At 44.1% G+C, this 20,128-nt stretch overlaps 1 protein-coding gene and 1 long non-coding RNA gene across 2 annotated transcripts; one reads left to right on the forward strand and one right to left on the reverse strand.

Annotated features, from left to right (window-relative positions):
• Nucleotides 1–4,562: 4,562 nt before the first annotated feature.
• LOC119743254 lies at nt 4,563–6,013 on the reverse strand. Its single transcript, XR_005272998.1, has 3 exons — nt 5,897–6,013; nt 5,592–5,706; nt 4,563–4,693 (listed from the first exon to the last, which is right to left on the reverse strand). It is a non-coding gene; the product is annotated as an uncharacterized LOC119743254 (long non-coding RNA).
• Nucleotides 6,014–7,871: 1,858 nt separating this feature from the next.
• LOC119742700 (retinoschisin-like) lies at nt 7,872–20,027 on the forward strand. Its single transcript, XM_038218867.1, has 5 exons — nt 7,872–7,959; nt 15,429–15,581; nt 16,125–16,263; nt 19,140–19,314; nt 19,881–20,027. The coding sequence occupies exons 1-5, from the start codon at nt 7,914–7,916 to the stop codon at nt 20,025–20,027; spliced, it is 660 nt and encodes a 219-aa protein (XP_038074795.1). The 5' UTR covers nt 7,872–7,913.
• The last annotated feature ends 101 nt before the right edge of the window (nt 20,028–20,128 follow it).

The following is a 20,128-nucleotide window of genomic DNA, read 5'->3' on the forward strand; positions in this document are numbered from 1 at the left end:
ACCCTAACCCTAACCCTAACCCTAACCCTAACCCTAACCCTAACCCTAACCCTAACCCTAACCCCTAACCCTAACCCTAACCCTAACCCTAACCCTAACCCTAACCCTAACCCTAACCCTAACCCTAACCCTAACCCTAACCCTAACCCTAACCCTAACCCCTAACCCTAACCCTAACCCTAACCCTAACCCTAACCCTAACCCCTAACCCTAACCCTAACCCTAACCCTAACCCTAACCCTAACCCCTAACCCTAACCCCTAACCCTAACCCTAACCCTAACCCTAACCCTAACCCTAACCCTAACCCTAACCCCTAACCCTAACCCCTAACCCTAACCCCTAACCCTAACCCCTAACCCTAACCCTAACCCTAACCCTAACCCTAACCCCTAACCCTAACCCTAACCCTAACCCTAACCCCTAACCCTAACCCCTAACCCTAACCCTAACCCTAACCCTAACCCTAACCCTAACCCTAACCCTAACCCTAACCCTAACCCTAACCCTAACCCTAACCCTAACCCTAACCCTAACCCTAACCCTAACCCTAACCCTAACCCTAACCCTAACCCTAACCCTAACCCTAACCCTAACCCTAACCCTAACCCCAAAATCTACACGAAACCCTATTTCCAATGTTTGTATTTGTTCTTAGGGTTCTTATGTTTTTCTTTGTTCTTAGGGTATCTCATGTTTTTTTTGTTATTACGGTTAGGGTTAGTTTTTCTTTGTTTTATGAATTTCTTATGTTTTTCCTCATATTTATGAATATCTTATGTTTTTCTTTATTTTGGGTGTCGGAAATAGACTTATATTCCATAGAGTTAGGGCTAGGGTGTCAGAAATAGAGGGATTTGGCTTAGGGATGGGGCTAGGTGTCGGAAATAGACGGATATTACATAGGGGTAGGGCTAGGGTGTCGGAAATAGAGGGATTTGCTATAGGGGTAGAGTTGTACGCTGTGATATAGGGTAAAATCGCCCGAAATAGTGTAAAACCGACTCGAATAGGGTAAATACGGTCGAATCAGGGTAAAAGGGGTTAGGGTAGTCTTTTAACGGTCCAATAACACTATCATAGCGTCAAATAGGGTCAAAAACTGGGTATCCGTGACTAGGTATGGTCCTGCAGACTGCCCAAAACGAATAACTCGGGACCAGGGTGCCAACTCGTCCCTAATGCTCTAATACATTCCACATACTCGCGTGCATCCAGTACTTCCATTGATATGTGTACAAAGTCGAATTGCCTTAGGGTTTGTGCACAAGCCCTTGCCCTATGCGTTAACGCATATACACACTTGAAAAAAACGACGAAGTACTAACCCATTCCCTTATATTTGACCCATATTGACTTATATGTTTTTTACACGTTTCAGACCATTTTAGTATTTCTTATGTTTTTCTTTATTTTGGGGTGTCGGTAATAGACAACTTTTGGCCATAACACCTGACCCCAATGACCTATGACCTTGACCTTTAAAGTCAGAGGTCAGGACCTCCCCCGGAAGTTTTTGACTAAGTCACAATGTTATGCTCCCCAGGGGTCAATGGTTATGACCACTCAAAGTTTTTTTCCTATACTTTGTGCAGTACCCTTTGACCCCGTGACCTTTGACCCCTAGGGAGCATAACCTTGTGACCCCACCAACAGTTGCGGGGGGTCATGACCTTTGACCTCAGGGGTCACCGACCTTATACTCCGAGGTCGGCCTACAGAAGATCCCTTAACTCTAACCCTAACCCTAACCCTAACCCTAACCCTAACCCTAACCCTAACCCTAACCCTAACCCTAACCCACTCTAGAAAACAGGTTTAGAGGCAATTCTGGGTTAGTTTTATGTGTCGCAAAAATGAAAAGAACACTACAGGGAATCTTAGTTTTAAAAAAATGGGTTGAAAGAGTTTTGACAGTGTGAGTATAATGAGTTATTTTCACACTTTTTTTAACTATACAAAAACAAAGATATGTCACGGCAGTTCCACATGCATAGCGCGCTCACACACAAAGGTTCTGTAATGCGTTAGTTCTGTATTTGTGATCTCCAATGCCGGTGACGTCACACAACATGGCGCCGTCCACATACAGAAAAAAAATCGATGTTTCGTCCCAAATAATGTCAAAATTAGACACTTTAGAAATACGTTTTATTTTCAAAAATGACAGGCAATGACGGGATATGATGTTTTCTTTAGGAAATAAATGAGAAAGAGGTATAATATATATGCCAAGGTGTGTTTTAGGGGAATTTTCGCCAACATTTTTGCAATGCGGGATGAATTTATTCGCGTATCGAAGACTTTTAAAAGCCCTTCAAGAAAGGGGAAATGCAGTTTTTCAGAAGAAATCTTTATGTTCATACCATTATTCATTTATGAAAATAGCCAAATCATACTTTTTCTTGGTCGGGTCGACATTTTAAAATAAAGTATAGACGTTGAAAGTCAGCCTACAATTCCAAAGCTTCGCTGAGAATTCGGGCTGCTGCATCGCTGGTTCACGATCTAGTATTCCACTAATACATGCAAACTGGCGCGCGGGTACCAACTGGCCTAGCGCCGCGTGTGTTGTGTACACAAAAGCGCCGTATAACGTGTACACATGTACAGTACATGTGTACGTAAAACCATCGCATTTTACGGATAATCGCAAGACATTGAATAAAATTTAAAAATACATAAAATGCAAAACAGATTACATAGAAATAAAGAACCATCTGTCTTTAGATGAAAACACTCACTGTGGACAAAATAAACACACAATCCGAAATTCACAAATGTTTAGTGTTGTAGTTGTACAGTAAGTGAGTGAGTGTTGTACAGCATATTAAAGCAGCACAATCCAAAACCAAGCATGAATTTGCCATCAGTATGAGACACTCTATCCTCTTAATATTCTGGGGGAAGTTGCTGACAATTAATTGGATCTATATCTTAAACAAAACAATAACAAATAGGATTTGTTTGGCAGTAAACGCATTCTTTATTTCACAACCAATCCATATCATTTAAAAAAAAAGTTTCATTTACAGAAGTGAAACTTCACAACAGCCATATTTTACAAGTAAATAAAGTGCACATGTAATGCAAGCATGAACTCAACTAGTGAAATCAGGTTTGGCAAGTGATAAAACTATGAAAAGTCTGAAAAATTAAATAGGGTAGTTGCAGTTGATTCAAGAAAGTGATTCAAAACTTCAACTTTATGAAAGGGCAAATGGATTTAAGCATACCCTCACACCTGAAGACAGTAAAGGTTTTTTTTTTTATATTTATTTATTATTACTATTTTGTTGGAGAAAGGAGCTTGCAGTTCAACTGCACTATTTCATGAGTGGTGGTGATGGCAATTTCAGGTTGCAAATTTTCGCTTCATTAAAATTTCACATACGTACGTGTACACGTACCTGGATGACCTGCACCAGATTTACAAAGCACATCACTTCACAATTTAATGCAAACACAGTCCACTGTGAAGTTCTTTTCCAGTGTGAATGCATCATACATCGTCAATTTTGTTAAATATTTTAGAAAAGTTTTCACAAGTACAATCGACGACTCTTTGTTGACTTTTCGACGACTATTTACTGTTCTTTGAATAAATACATTACATGAAAATACATGTACATGTACATGTAGTCACCTTTTGTTCTTTGAGGACAAAACAGAAACTGTCCTGATCAAAGATTACCTCCAGTTATCTCCTAAATTCCCAAACTATCTCAATTCTCTCAACCCCCAACCCCCCCCCCCGGCAGTAAGATATTCATTATGAAATGTTTACGTCAACTATGTTTTTCAAGCATCTGGGACAGGGAGGCAGCGAACAGACTACACCTACCACTCCCAATTCAGATCACACTAAAAATACATGTACATGTACTCCACACCATGGACTATTTAGGTTCAGAGTGCGGGTTGGGCTGTTTGAATGAACATGGCCATGTCGTGGCATGGTCAGGAACTGATACGGAGTTCAATCGCAATGGGTGGGTAGTACAGATCAGATGCGGAGGAATCCAAAGCTCGTCCATTATACGCGGCCATGCATGTCGTTGCCATCTTCAATCCACAAATAGGAAGAAACTCATCAAAACCTGAAAGCTGAAAGCACAACAAGAATATAACAAATGGAACAAAGTTAATGGGATACTTTGAGATGCATGGTGGCAGCAAATACACCAGTCCTTTTCTGGTGTTGATGTCAATTTGAACATGTGCACATTAGGTTAAATGTGACGTAAAAAAATGAAAAGGACAGGTAAAAGGAAGCGTCTCAAAAGTCTCTGTTGAAATTATTGCCATGTTATTTTCAAGATTGTTGTCTGTGCCTTATCTTAAACAACTTTGCTGGGATTTTTCTTACATTGAATATGAGTGTTAAAAGCTATAGAAGATAAGAAAGTTTCATATTTTATCTTTTTTCTATAGGCACAGACATACATGTAAACATGTACTTGTACATACATGTACATGTACATGATGTATGTACATGCATGTACATACATGCCATGATCAATTTCTAAGTAAAATAATATCAAGATGCTCACTGATGTTGTCAAATTTTCTGAAGGTATCCTTCGTCAGGGCAGGGTACGTCATCTGCGTGTCATGGTGGAATGCCGTACACTCCGCATAATAAGAAATGTAGGCCAACCTCCTCCACAGCGTCCGAGAGACAACCAATAGGTCTAGATGGCAAATTAAAGTACACATTCAAGTTCATGTACAGTTACGTGAGCATGCATTACATGGGTTTCGAGTAAACTCGGTACCCAACAACCACAAGACTGTTACCGACTCGGTCCCTAACTGACGGGGTCTGACCGTCTGAGACAGCATGGCCAACTCAGTTCCAGGTCAACTTGATCCCAGGTAAAAATGTATAAAGTCGGTCCAATGTCAACTAAGTCTCAAGTCATTTTAGTCCCAGGTCAAATTTGAAATTAATGGAAAAATACTCTACAATTATATGACTGAGGGCGAAAAAGAAATAACCTATTGACGGACCTGGCAATGTAACCTACATGTAGGGCCTACATGTCAAATCCATTGTTTACGCATTTGGAACATACAGTACACAGTTTCCTTGAGAAGTTTTCAAGAACATTAATTAAATGAGCAATGTCAGGTTCCTGCCTGCAAAGAATGACCTCCATTCCTCCATCATCATGTTCCTGCATGATGCATGCCAGCAAATCCTGACCACGCTGACTATACATGAAATGTGAAAATCATATTGAAATTGGAGGATTCAGGACTGTTAGGATTAAGGAATGCATTGTGATTATTTATTACGAATACGATTTTCTGGGTAATTGCAACTAGCAAGGCACACTGGGCAGAAATATTTCTTAGATGAAAGTCTTCTACATACACGAGTCGTTGCGTCGTCCAAAATTGCGTGCTGTGGGATAGCTCAAGACGCCTACGCTACGACTGTTTCATGTAAGACATTACTGTAATGACTTCCTGTCATGGCGCGGCGTACGTACACAAAATAAATCCTTGTGTCGCCGGCTAAAAACAAGGAGAAACTACAAAAACTACATCTTCTGAGCAGAGTAAATACATAATCTGTAGGCTAACCTTTGAGATTTCCGTCTGAATCTCCGAAATCATGCCAAAACATGGCCACGAAGGTCCCCACTCGTCACGCCATGACACTGCATGTACACTTCGTACGTTGCGACTTGACGAATTCCTGTTTTATTCACCCTCAATATTTGCTAAAATCTCACAAAAGCATGTCGACCCAAACCTTTCGTTCATATCAACGTGAACCTAGATAACCCATTTATTGATAGATTGACCAAGTATACGTCACAAAACTGTATTTTACTGATGATGTTTTCTCGAAGTGGAAATGACGGCACGAAAACGCTAAATCGTACCAGGTCACAAGTCACACGCTGCATAAAAAACACACATTATCATAATTTGTGCACGCTAGATGGCAACTGTCGACCGTACATAGCTTCATTGATGTTTGTAGAGCCTTATTTGGTAATCTGTTGCATATTCATTTTAATAAACCAATCAATCTTTATATCTTTCGCGGGGCATTTAAATCCATCAACGAAACAAAGGGATCGCTGCGCGTAATGTTTATTTACATCGCGCTAGGTTGTCACGTGGTATTACCACTAACTCCATCTCGCCAACAAAGGGCGTACTTTTTTATGCGTGAAACTGCCGTGATGTCCACGCTATGTAACGTAAACTTGGGGGCAAGTTCGCGCAAGAACTATAGTTGACCGTTGGTTAACCATAGTTCGACTAAAGTTAGCCCGAACTCTGTCTAGTCGACGGTGGTTGACTACGCTAGTCGACTATTTGGAACCAACCTACTGGGGCTGGTTGCATCGCTGGTAACCAATAGCTGCGCGCATTGATAACGTGCAGCGGGAGCCAGGGGCCAGAAGTTTTGCGATGACATTTTGACCAGCGTTTGACTAGAGACGTTCGCACGCTGCTGTTAGTGTGCAGGCGTAAGGTACATCACAAATCAACTACTAGTCGACTAATGGTCATTTCCCGAACTTGGCCACGGGTGCACTTGTGTTAGTGTTTATTTGCTCGGCTGATGTACTTTGCGTTAAGATGAAATGAACGGAACGACCTGCTACCAGTCCAAATTCGACTGCAAAACTTATAAAATACATAAGACGTGAACAAATACACATTTTGTTCCTTCTGAATGTTAAGCAAAGTCTCGTCATTTAGTTAACGAAACCGTCTGTATCAACTTTATTTTACCAACAGAGAGCGCCTCCAGCAACACGAACACATTCCTCGTATCAAATAACCCATCCCTTCAATTCTTTCGTTTTTGGTTCTGTTTACTAACCGTTTGTATATTATTTACAGGCACTAAGGCCCTGAGACAAGGAGCTTAAAGACATCAGTTTCAATATCATAATCACCGAGCCAATTAGTGTACACATTGGATCGACGCTCTGTTATGTTGCATCTGTCCCGCCTAGGGTGTATTTATGCATGGAGTCTATGGGCAAATGACTCGTTAGGCTTCCCTACCATTGTAACGAAGAGGTTTTATTTAATATTTCGTATTTCAGTGTCTTTTGACTCGTTCAACGTATCCTATCAACACTGCCTTGAACATCAAAGGCAGAATCTCTTAATTGCAATTTCAGTAATATTTCTGCCCTCTCGATCGCTGCGTATCGTTTTCTAAATGTTTATTGTATACCCAGTTCTGTAATGGACCAACCTTGATTGCTGCCGAGGATTCTGTGTTAATTACCGGAAGCTGCTTCTGCTCATTCGCGGTGCCGCACCGTTTCATATCGATTTGGACTGTATATGACCGCGATGGTCGTCATTGTTCAATTTCAAGACGACATTTTGTTTATTTCAAGACGCTATTTTGTTAAAACTGGAAACTGTAATTACAACGTACTACCCATTGGCTGTTACGTTACCCGCTTCCAGCATTAGCTCCAACCACAATGTAAATCAAACCAATCAGAAAAGTTTGTGCCTTCGTGGTAAGTTCAGGCTCGTCCCTGATTGGCTATAGGCATGCTATGACGTCAGCCTGTTCGTGGTCTGCGGCTGTTTAGCTACTGAGGGAGCGAGTGGCAGTTATGTACTCGGTGATGTACGATCAACACTAACGGAGCCTCGATCATTGCGCCAATTAGTTTTGGTCTCAGTAAGTCAGGCTCTTTCCTGCAGATCGTCGTTCAGTACTCTACATGCGTAGCTGGTGTGGTGTGTGTGTCGTTCATTGCATCAATCAGAGAAAGTTTCCAGTAAGGTTTTACGTTGATTCTGTTGTCCAATAGTCAACGTGGGTATAGTTACCTTTTTATAATTCGCGTCAGTGTGTGAGCCGTTAAATACATCTCAGCAGATTGTGCTCAGAATTCACCTGCATCTTTGACAATGGACGGAGCAGCAGCTTTGGTTCTGATGTTGTCAGCAATGGCAGGTAAGATTGAATAATTTATCACCTGTGGCATGTCTATCCTCTGACTGGTTGGTTGGCAAAAGTAGAAAAGCTTTATAGCCTCATCAGGAGCGGCGACACAATATGCATCCCTCCCATTTATTTCCAACATGAAACCCTTATAGTCCAGGCACAAAATTGAAAAGATTTGTTTTGCACCACATTCCTAGGTCACCAGACTGACATACTAAAAGTCTTTAAAAATCCAATTGGTGGAAATCATGCCAAATTTGCATAAATTGTAAATACCTGTCATGTAATAAATTGGTACATTTTTTTTTTTTTTTGGAGAGATTTATATTGGTGAATCTACTTTAATACTCATCCTTACTTCAATAACATTTTCTAAGGCATAGAAGTGACTGAATAACTATAAGGACATAGTAGCGATCCAAAATGGCTACTGTTATACCTTAAACTGAGCGCAGTTACTTTGTCTCCGTTATTATCGAGTATCTTGCCAAACCTCAGCATGAGTTTCAAACCTTCAAACCTCAGGTGAGCTTCGAATTCACCAAGTAGCTTACTGGCACAGTTACCCTACTAAAACCTTATGGAAAGTCAAGTGAACTATGACAAAATTTTTATATCAGGTGCAGAAAACAGAAACGGGGAAAAAACGAGGTGTCGGTAAATTGGGCAAAAAAGTAGGCGAAGGGTTGCCTGGCGTGGGGGACTTGAACAAGTTCCGTCACAGAAAGTACCGCTTTGACTTTATCATTAAAAGCTTTTAATGTTCCGATCAAATACAAAAAACCTTGCTTCATATATAACAGCCAGATATTTCTGTAAGAAAACATTGAGGAATGTTGAGCTGGAATCTTCAAGTTAGGGACCCAAGTAGCAGTCGAAGCCGAAATGCATACGACGCCGAGTTTTGGAATACACCTAGGTTACCCTCGTCGGATTCCAAAACAAAATGACGCAGCAAAGCTCGCCCCTCGTACTATCCGAGTGCATGAACTATACGACATGCAGCAAAGCTTGCTCCTCGTATCATCAGAGTGCACAAACTATACGAGATCCATCAAAGCTTGCTTCTCGTACTGTCCAAGTGCACAAACTAAACGAGATGCAGTAAAGCTCACCTTTCGTACTATCCGAGTGCACAAACTAAACGAGATGCAGCAATGCTCGCCCCTCGTACTATCCGACTGCAAAAACTATACCAGATGCAGCAAAGCTCGCCCCTCGTTCTATCCGATGCACAAACTAAATGTGATGCTGCAAAGCTCGTCCCTCGTACTTTCGAATGCACAAACTGCAAAGCTCACCCCTCGTATTAACAAGTGCACAAACTGTGCGAGATACAGCAAAGCTCGCCCCTCGAACTATACGAGTGCACAAACTATTCGAGATGCATCAAAGCTCGCCCCTCGTACTATCCGAGAGCACAAACTGTACGAGATGCAGCAAAGCTCGCCCTTCGTACTATCCGGGTGCACAAACTATACGAGATGCAGTAAAGCTCGCCCCTTGTTCTATCCGCGTGCACAAACTAAACGAGATGCAGCAAAGCTTGCCCCTCGTACTATCCGAGTGCACAAACTATAGGAAATGCAGCAAAGCTCGCCCCTCGTACTATCCGAGTGCACAAACTATACGAAATGCAGCAAAGCTCGCAAAGCAGCAAAGGCTAACGAGCTGTCCACTCTTTCAGCCGAACTGCTGTCTTTCGCCAAGTCTGGTCGAGTTGCAAAACTTAGCAGATCGCTGTGCACTTGTGTAGGGTTCACATTTTCCCTATCACGATGAACGGGTTAGTACTTGGCTTACCCTGTTCCGCGCCATCTTGCCCGGACAGGAACAGCGTCAAATCGTCTATGACTTGACTCTCGCGTTCTAAGGCGATTGGCGTTGACCCTGCTCGGGATTTTATCCTTGAGCCTGAGTCTTTAACAGGCGTACTTTCCATAAAGCTGGCCTCCCTCCCAGCTCCGTCTAGGAAGACCTCCACTCTAGTGAACTCTTTCACCTGGGCCATGCGCGTCCTTGTGGGCGAGGCCGTAGACCTGGGCGTCTCCATGGACATCTCGCTGCCGTGAAGACCGGACTTGACCCAGCATGGGGGGGGGGGACAGGCGGGGGGTGGGAGAGAGGGACAAAACAGCCGTGTCTGGGGCCGTCTCGTCATCTGACGGGGCGGTTACAGGGGTCTCTGGTGGGGGGTTTGCTGGATTTACCGGTGTGTCTTTGGGAGCTGGTGGGCTCCCAGTCACTACCAGTTCTGCCAAAGATTTAGACTGGTACCTGACCTTCTTCATGGCTGGAGATGAGATGCCTGGTGGAACATCGTTGGCTAACAGCTCAGGGTGGCACATCTATATATGCCTCTGCAGGGCCGCAGTGTTTGCATGGCCGTCTGGACATCCCATCAGCATTTCCATGCTTCTTTCCGCTTCTGTGCTCTACGACTAAGTCATATTGAGACAGGACTTCCATCCACCTTGCCAGCTGACCCTCTGGGTTCTTAAAATAAAGTACCCACCGCAATGCGGCATGGTCAGTTCTGACGGTCACTTTTCGGCCATACAGGTATTGTTTGAAATACTTCAAATATACCACCACAGCCAACAACTCTTTGCGAGTGACACAGTAGTTTCGCTCAGGTTTGCTGAGGTTCCGGCTTGCATAAGCAAGCACCTTCTCGTCACCATCTTGGACCTGGGATAGCACCGCTCCGAAACTGTCACCACTTGCATCGGTGTCCAAGATAAAGTCACCCTCAGGCACTGGGTATGACAGAACCGGAGTGGCCTGGAGCCTGCTCTTCAGCTCGTCAAATGCCTGTTAACAACTGTCAGTCCATACGAACTCCTGTGACTTTTCGGTCAGGGCATGGAAAGGGCTCGCAATTTTTGCAAATCCCTGTATTAACTTCCGATAGTACGAGGCGAGATTAAAGCTTCTCACATCTCCTACATACCTTGGAATTGGCCAGTTTGCCACTGCTTCAACCTTTTGGGGTCTGTGTCCAAACCTTCTGATGACACGATGTGCCCCAGGTAAGCGACAGACTCCTGAAACAAATGGCACTTGGCACAAGTGTCTCAGCCGATCAAACACCACTCGGACGTTCTAAGGTCTCCGGCACTGTTCTACCGAACACAATGATGTCATCCAAATATATCAGTAGGATTTCCCACTGTAAGCCGGCCATGACTTTTTCCATGAGCCGCTCAAAGGTTGCCGGGGCGTTGCAAAGCCCAAATTTAAAGGGCATGCACCTCCATCGATACAACCCGTTTCTCACAACAAATGTGGACTTTTGACAGGCGTCCTCGTCAAGAGCGACTTGCCAGTACCCCGACGTTAAGTCGAGTGTACAGAACCACTTTTCCCCTCGCAATGCATCGAATGTTTCATCGATGCGCGGGACAGGGTACGCATCTTTGACAGTGACTGAATTCAGCTTTCTGTAGTCAACACAGAAGCGCTTCTTACCGTCTTTCTTGTCAACCAGGACAACATTAGCTGCCCAGGGACTATCAGAGGGTTCTATTACTCCCCGCTTCTCCAGATCGCTTATTTGCCCCTGGATTTCCTGCTGATGCAGGTATGGATGACGCCTCATCCGCTCTTTAATCAGCCTAGCATCACCAGTATTTGTGTGATGCTTGACCACGTCCGTGCGACTGATGTCATGGTCACCCTTGGACAACACATCCTGGAAGTCTATCCGACATTCCCGGACATCACCATGGTACTTGGCCTCTACTTTGGCTGTACCCTTTTCATATAAGTCTTGCAAATGCAGGGGCAACTCCTTCCCTGCGTATGCATCCGCGTTCAATTCATCATGAATAGAACTTGCCTCAACTTGGGAGATAACCCCCGTTGTTGTTCCCTCACGGGCAACTCTTTTCTCCCTTCCCGGATTAAAGACCCGTAGCGGAACAACATCAGCTTCAGTCTCAACCAGAGATCTGGCCAACAACAAGCCTTTCTTTGCTAGGTCACCACCACCTTCCACCGGTTCTACCATGGCTGGCCCGAGCAGTTTGGGACCCTTCCCAGCAATTTTGCTGGGAACCACTGCTTCATGACCTGGTGGGATTACCGTAGTTTTACAAACTACAACGCCTCCCACGTAGGGCTCGCCTGCATCATTTGTGCACTTGATTTTCTCACCATTGAGCCTCCACTCCCTTAATTGGAAGTCCATGATTCCAACTGTTGGCATGAGAACATCCATGCCCAGGATGCCACTGTATTTGATCTAAGCAAAAACAGCCTTCACTTGGTGCGTGGTCCTACCAACTTGCACCTCAACCAGAGCCATGCCAAGCACAGCTAACTGGCTTCCGTCCACCTGTTTTACCTGGACGTCTACCGTCTCCAAGACAGGTCTTTTCTCTTTTGGTATTTGGTAATACACCGCACCACTTATTAGAGTGTCGGTGGACCCCGTGTCAATCGAGAATCGACACTTGGTTGCTCTTATCAACCCAAACACAAACAACTCATACCGAGGACCACGGCTTGGATAAGACAGAGTTATTACTCATTGCCCATCCTCATGTTATTTGGACCTCCCATTCCCATTTTTGGTTTCATCACCGAGTCTACTTTTGGACCCTCTCGACCACTCAGCCTTCCCGCGGGTCCTCCGGGGCTGACCGTTGTTTCCCTGCTTTGGAGTTCCTCTACACTCCCGGGCGAAAAGCCCTCTCACCACATTTGAAACACTTAAATGTTCCAGGTTCGGCTTTCCCGGGCTTTTGTACGTCTTCTGAGACATCACGCCCTTGCCGTGTCCATGGCCTTTGCTCTTGTCGGACTTGACTAACTCAGCCACAGATTTCAATGTCTTGGCCTGCTCATTGAGACTTTCCTGTACAGTCTCTAATCTCTGGTCTGTTACAGAGTCCATAGCCCTCGCCAATTTGGCAGCCTTCCGTCCAGCAATCTATGCTGTTCGACCTTCTCAAAATTTTCAGTCTCCAGGGCAGCCTGGACTGTTTCGTCCAAGGATTTTGGACGGGCCCTGTTGATGCCCTCTCTAATTGAATGGCTGTCAACGGCATCTACGAAGTGGTTCTTTGCCAACTTCTCTCGAGCCTCTTCCAGTATTTAAGGGTATGCGCGCACCGTTAACTGGTGGATTGCTTGACCTAATTCTAGCAATCCCTCTTTCTGCTTTTGGCGCCGGTGTTTAAGCTCAACGAGATAATTCTCACTCGGTCGAGCTGACCCAAACCTACGCTCAAGCAACTCGACCAGCGCACTGTACGTGTGCTTTTGACCTGAGTCGCACAACAACCGTAGAGCATCCCCTTGCAAGCTTGCGGATAACCACTTCGCAGCTTGCTCTTCGCTCCACTGGTTTACCTCACGGCATGACTCAGAATGGAGGAAGTGCGCCTTCCAGAGCACTTTCCCACTATACCGGTTAGGGATTATATTTGGCCTACAATTTGGTGGCACTACACTTCCCTTCAGATCAATGTCGCCATGGACACGTGCCTCTCGTTTCAGTGGCCAAGGACCTACTGACGAGCTGTCCACGCTTTCAGCCGAACTGCTGTCTTTCGCCAAGACTGGTCTAGTTGCGAAACTTAGCAGATCGCTGTACACTTGTGTAGGGTTCACATTTTCCATATCACGAACGAACGGGTTAGTACTTGACTTACCCTGTTCCGCGCCATCTTTCCCGGACAGGAACAGCGTCAAGTCGTCTATGACTTGACTCTCGCGTTCCAAGGCGATTGGCGTCGACCCTGCCTGAGTCTGTCAGAGGCGTACTTTCCATAAAGCAGGCCTCCCTTCCACGTTTGTGGGCCCAGTCAGTCACCATCTTTGTGTCTGACTCTCGTCTCCCCGTTGCTCCAGAGACATACCCAGTAGTCTCTTCGGGCAACCTCAGCTCAACATCGGTATCTACCTGATGGAATATACGCCGGCTCTCACCTGGCGTGATTGTGTTCCCTCCCTTTGGAGAACCACCCGACTGCATCTCCATGGCAGCCTCTAACTTCTTTGCAATGAGATCTTTTTCCCACTGCAGAAATTGAGCTTCCATTCGCAGTCGCTGCACCTCGGCTTCAGCACTTGAGGTGCCCGCTTGACCCTGCGAGCCTACGCTCATAATTGAAAACAACCACAACAATCACACTCGAAAACAAACAACAAACAACCGATTAAACCACAGTACAATTAGCAATACAAGTCAAAACACAAAGTGCAATCAAATAATTTAACAGCGAAATCACTTTATCAATTATAATCATCCCACTTCTGACACCATTTGTGGCGGGGATCTTCCCGGGCAAAACCTAAGTTCGTTGGGACCAAGTCTGACACCTATTAAAGTGTAGCTGATCTTCCCGTACCCAAGCTTTCCCAAGACAAGAGACCACTCAGAGCGACCTCATGGCTTAGGGAGCAGGTCCGTTTTGGAGGAAATATACTGCCGATTATGATGATTGTGATAACCCTCTGTTAATTGCACAATAAACCAACAACAAATACACCTGGACAACAGGAATGTCGGCACCACAAATATAATCGTAATTTATTAAACAATAATCAAGAAATGTGCAGTAGTGTTTGTGTCTGACAGCTCACCTAAGCAGCAACGTGCACAGCCTCAACAATGCGTCCAATGTAAACAATGCACACTACGTCAACAATGTACACTAATGTAAACAATGCAACGCTAAGTCAACAACGTACACTAATGTAAACAACACACACCAATGTAAGTAATACACACCAATGTAAGTAATGCACGCCGATGTAAGTAATACACGCTGTTCAGCCTTAACCTGCTTTACGCTTTACCCATGCAAGCTAGCGTCAGCATCGTTCGGTACATTCATTTGTACGGCTGCGCGTCAGCATCACACAGCGCAATTTCAGCACAGTTATGGCCAGCGCGACAGCATTACCCAAAACACAGAGCGCGAGCAATACACGACCACACCGTCCGCTGTCCACAGCACAACTCCTCCGCGCGATCAGGTGAATAGCCCTCACGTGAACATGCATACGCCGTACAAACACATATGCATGTACTTAACCTATGGGCCTATGACAACCAAAAGCGTACGTGCATTTTGGTCACTGGGGTCTTACGCTCCCCCCAGTCACCGATGCACAGGGAATTTACGTTATTGCAATACGAATGACGTAGTAAATAAACTAGCTATACGTCCCTACACTTTCCGCTACACTACCCTCACCTAATATATAGTCAGAATCGTTTGGTGTGGGAACCAGACTAAAGCGGGGGTGGCGTGGTGATCACCATCGGACTATAGAGAGCGATGTTCGTCATTTGTGTATGTGCAGACACACCCATACGGGCACTTTATTCGTCAATTATATTTTGCGATTTCAATGAAAACAGTTGTTCATACACTGTGAAAAACAATGCATATTAGTTTACATTAGGTTACATTAGGCATCATTGGCTTTCATCTGTGTTTTTATTTCAATTTATTCCAAAGTGTTGTTGATTGGTGTGGAGAGCCAGCAGAGGGTGTGTTACTCCGGTCCCCCACCGGAACCTGATCCTGATAATCCGGATGACTGGATGAAGCAAGTCATGCAAGAGATACGGAAGCGTTGCCCGGGAAGGAGGCAACCTACTCCAGCTGCTGGTACGATGTGGATTTGTTCTATAGGTTATACATGTATTGCATTGAGATTGAACATTCTATTTTGAATGATGTTAATTGCGATGCTGCAATTGACATTAAACACCTGCTAATGTGCGAAATGAGGAGATGCTTGTCGTGCTTATTTTGTTTCACGTTTGACTTTTTGCCTCAAAAATGTTATACGTTCGACTCCTCCCATTTCGAAAAAAAAAACAGTTTATTTTATGCAAGTCCCTAGAGTAAAACCAGAAAAAAAGATCAACAACGGAAAAATCCGTTGGTGCATGGTTATGCTCTATGTATTTTCATCCAAATTCAAAACGTTACTTAATGCCAATTTGGGGAGGGGAATTGTTCATATTTGCAATCATGTTGGCCCTGCTATCATTCTGATTTATTTAAGGTAAAATTTGAAGTTATTATTAAGCGTTTTACCCCCAATCACGGTTTAGGATCAAATGATCTTTCTCATGATAAGTGTTTGTTTTTTAATTATCAATAATTATGAATAAATATTCCATTTGTTCACTCATTTGTCACCAGCAGAGTGTTCCAGTCCGAAACCCCTTGGTATGGAGGACGGGACAATCCACGATGATCGCATCACGGCGTCCAGTGGTTACTCCGCTAACCCTGCGAGTCATGCACGCCTAAACAATAACAGAGTATGGGTAGCCTGGAGGTATGTATCAAAGGGAAATACCTGACACGTAACTCTCATATCTATATTCCCTCTGTATCATTACAATGCCACAAAACTCTCCTGAATGTGTTTAATTAATGAACATCTAATTGAATCAATGTTTTTTTTATGTTATGTTTCATTGGCGGATCCAGCGGGGGGGGGGGGGGGCGCCCCCCCCCCGGCAAATATTTGAAATGTATACTATCGGTGAAAAACGGATGGTGATCCGACGAGCCACCCGTTTTGAGTTTGAGGAAGAACAATCGTGCAAAAGGCGTTGCAATTTTCACGCACCTCCTAAGACTTTATGCGCGGGTTATGATGGCCGCACGATACGCGGATAAAACCAAGGTAAAACAAACTGTAGTGGAGTCTCATTTCGCGTATTTTTTAGCGCGTCATACGTCCATGAGACTGCACGCGGACAACTGCCGCGTACAATGCGTATGAAGTTCAAACCGTTTTCACGCTCTGGGCTTGGTGACTAAACAAAATCAAACAATGGCCACTTCAGATTCTATCAAAATGTTTTTTGATACGTTTCATGCCAGTTTGTCACACTCCCAAAATATGGATCCGCTGTAATGAAATATTCAAATTCATGTCAGTTATGTGACCGAGCGCGGAACAATTACAAATTATGTGCATGTTCTCAACTTAAGTCTTTGAATGCAGAAGAAACTTCATAAGAGCAAGAGTATATAGGCCTATATGTATTTGAAACAAATGAAACAAAATATCCCCTCATAATTTTGAAGCCCGAGTCCATCATTTGTAGCCAGTGGCGTAGCCAGGAATTTTTCAGTGGGGGGGGGGGGGGGGGCCGCTGGGGGGGGGGGGGGGGCTGGAACATTTCATGGGGGGGCGTCAAGCAGGGGCGTCAATCGCTTCTCAAAAGTGGGAGGGGGGGACATACCTTGATCATAACTGATGCAAGCGCGAAGCGCGAAGCCCTTACGGCGTGGGGTTCGGGGCCCGCTTAAGGACCCCGAAAAAAAATGGATTCCAGATGTTCTGTGGTGCGATTTGAAGCAATTTCTTACGACTTTCCTCCATGCTTTAACTAATATTTTCTGGGCAAAAGATAATTATTTGAACATCGTTTTCGAGGTTGGAGACATTGAATCAGCTATCGGTATTCTGAGCTATGGGCGTGGGGTTCGGGGCCTGCTTAAGGGCCCCGAAAAAAATTGGATTTTCGATGCTCTGTGGTGTGATCTGAGGCAATTTCTTACCACTTTAACCAATAATTATAGCACAAAAGATAATAATTTAAACATAATTTTCGAGGTTTTCTCAGCTAAAGGCATAAGAAAATTTTGTGAACATTGTTTTTGAGGTTGGAGTCATTGAAACAGCTACCAGAATTCTGAGCTATAGGCGTGAGGTTCGGGGCCCGCTTAAGGGCCCCGAAAAATGTTGGATTCTAAATGCTCTGTGGTGCTATCTGAGGCAATTTCTGACCACTTTAACCAATATTTTCTAAGCAAACGATACATTGTAGTACATAATAGGGCCCATGGTGTCATGTAGATCAATGATAATTTTTTTAGAAACTCAAAATCTCAGTGGGGGGGGGGGGGGGCGACCGGGGGGGGGACAAGGTTTCATGGGCGGGGGGGGGGGGGCGACGCCCCCCCGGTGGCTACGCCACTGTTTGTAGCTATCCAAAAAAGTAACTGGCGTAATCATTGTTGAAAAACATACTGGTTGAAAGATAGTAAGGGGACTAAACTCCCTGTGAAATTATCCTTTCTGGCAAGCTCTCATTTTGAAGAAATCAACGAAAGAAGGCATTTCCAACGGTGCATCTTAAGAAGCACCGTAGGAAATTTAAAGTAGTAGTTCGTTTTGTTATTCGGCGCAGCGCGCACAAGCATTGGAACGACGCACAGGCGCGCGCGGTTGCTATAATTCGTCGGATCAGTGCGCGACATCGCGTATAGCTGCAATTCAAAACAATTCGAAACATGATTTAGCAACTTTTCATTTGAAATTGAGATCCTAGAATGCTGTTTTCTCGGAATATAAAGCTGAAGCTGAGCTGAAACTTCATCAAGTAAGTTGTTCAGTATCCTTCATTAGATTTTGAACACTTTTGTTGCTTCAAACGAACAAAATGCACTAATTACAAATGATGGACTATATTCGGGCCCCGGAACCCATCATGCCATAAGGGCTTCGCGCTCCGTGCTCCGCGCTCGCATATTAGTCCTCCGGCCAAATTTCCTCTATGCTATAATCTCCCCTAGCGGTGCCCCACCTCTTTTGTACCTTCAGCAGCGAATGGCTGAGGCTCGGACTGCAAGTGGCCTAAATCCCTTTCCAAAATTAGAAGTTGTTAAAAACTACGGAGATGGAACATGGTTTTCAACTTTGAGTGCATAACAAACTTTATTAAGAACAAAAAAAAATAACAAATTTAAATGGAATTTTCGATGTTTAAAACGTTTTCTAAACGGTAGAAAGTGGCCAGGAATCTCCTCAAATTGCACCACAGAGCATCTAAAATCTAAATTTTTCCGGGGCCCTTAAGTGGGCCCCGGACCCCACGCCGTAAGGGCTTCGCACTCCGCGCTCGAAGGTCCTGGACCCTTCATTACAATTCTAGCCCCCCCCCGGCAAACGGCACTCTGGATCCGCCCCTGCGTTTTGTTTTATTTTGTTCAACAATCTTTTTCTTGTTTAGTTTTCTTTTTCATTATATAACACAAATATCATCCCCGGCCAAAGCCCAACCCGGATGCGCATTTGAATTGCACACTGTAACAAGTTTCAATAACTGTGTTAAATTTTCAAATCCATTCCACAACCGGATTTGCGGAGTATTGTTATTTCATTGTTCCCGCATCCTCTCTTCCCTCTGTGTACAGTAGCGATGCCAATCCCTGGATCGAGGTGGACCTCGTTGAGCCTACAGTGGTGAGCGGGGTCATCACACAAGGCCATTACTCTCGCGATTATTATGTGAAGAAGTACAAGGTGGCGTACAAGAAGCAGCCCTCATCTGACTATGAACACGTAACAGATGGAAACGGAAATATCAAGGTGAGTATCAATCGTGACTAAGTCTTGCTGTAAGCTGAATTTAACTGTTATACGTTGGACAGTTAAAAAAAAAATATAGTACACGTAACTTTTTCTTTAAATTATAATTTCGTTTGGGCTTTTCTCGCATTTTGATAGCTTTATTTTGTACGACGTTATTCGGTTCCATGCTAATGCAATCATTTATCCATTCTGAAATCGTGTCTAATTATAGCAACCAAAGAAGCAACGACAGAAAATATTGATGCTAAATTCTCCTATAGAAAGGTTATTCATGAGAAAATTGCTTTTATTAAAAAAGAGGTAAAATGCTCTGAAGCTGAAGTAATAACCCATGGAGCCCAATCTAGCGAGGTTTATATGGCTGAATATGAACTTAAAAGTGAGTCCCACCCAGGACACACAGTTTACTTTTTATATATTTACGGTTTGTTGGCATTCTGTTTGGAAGGACGACTCCCTCTGTTGAGATTGCCCGCTCTTTTAATGGTCTTGGTCTAAGACGTTACTGCAAGGAGGCTACTTTTGTTGCTAACGTGCGTTAATTGCATTGGGATTCATTTCAGGTGTTCATCGGTAACACTGGTGACAACACTCCAGTCACTAACCTGTTTGCTGAGAGTGTGGTCGCCACGGTAGTCCGCATTGAGCCTATTGAACGGTATCGGTATGCTGCTCTGCGATTGGAGCTGCTTAGATGTCGCCGTGATTAATTCAGCTGAAGCATTCAGGTTATTGTGTTCGACACCGCTGACATTTCATTCAATGCAAAATAAATTCGACAACTATATTGAATATTGATTATTAGAAAAAT

Source organism: Patiria miniata, unplaced genomic scaffold (genome assembly GCF_015706575.1).
Source record: "Patiria miniata isolate m_02_andy unplaced genomic scaffold, ASM1570657v1 HiC_scaffold_6, whole genome shotgun sequence".
Lineage (NCBI taxonomy): Eukaryota > Metazoa > Echinodermata > Asteroidea > Valvatida > Asterinidae > Patiria > Patiria miniata.

What these genes read in the sequence shown, in the direction of transcription:
- LOC119742700 (XM_038218867.1), top strand. Translation starts at nt 7,914, where the DNA reads ATGGACGGAGCAGCAGCTTTGGTTCTGATGTTGTCAGCAATGGCAG. An exon ending in GCAACCTACTCCAGCTGCTG is followed by an intron (nt 15,582 to 16,124) that starts GTACGATGTGGA and finishes ATTTGTCACCAG; the next exon opens with CAGAGTGTTCCAGTCCGAAA. An exon ending in ATGGAAACGGAAATATCAAG is followed by an intron (nt 19,315 to 19,880) that starts GTGAGTATCAAT and finishes GATTCATTTCAG; the next exon opens with GTGTTCATCGGTAACACTGG.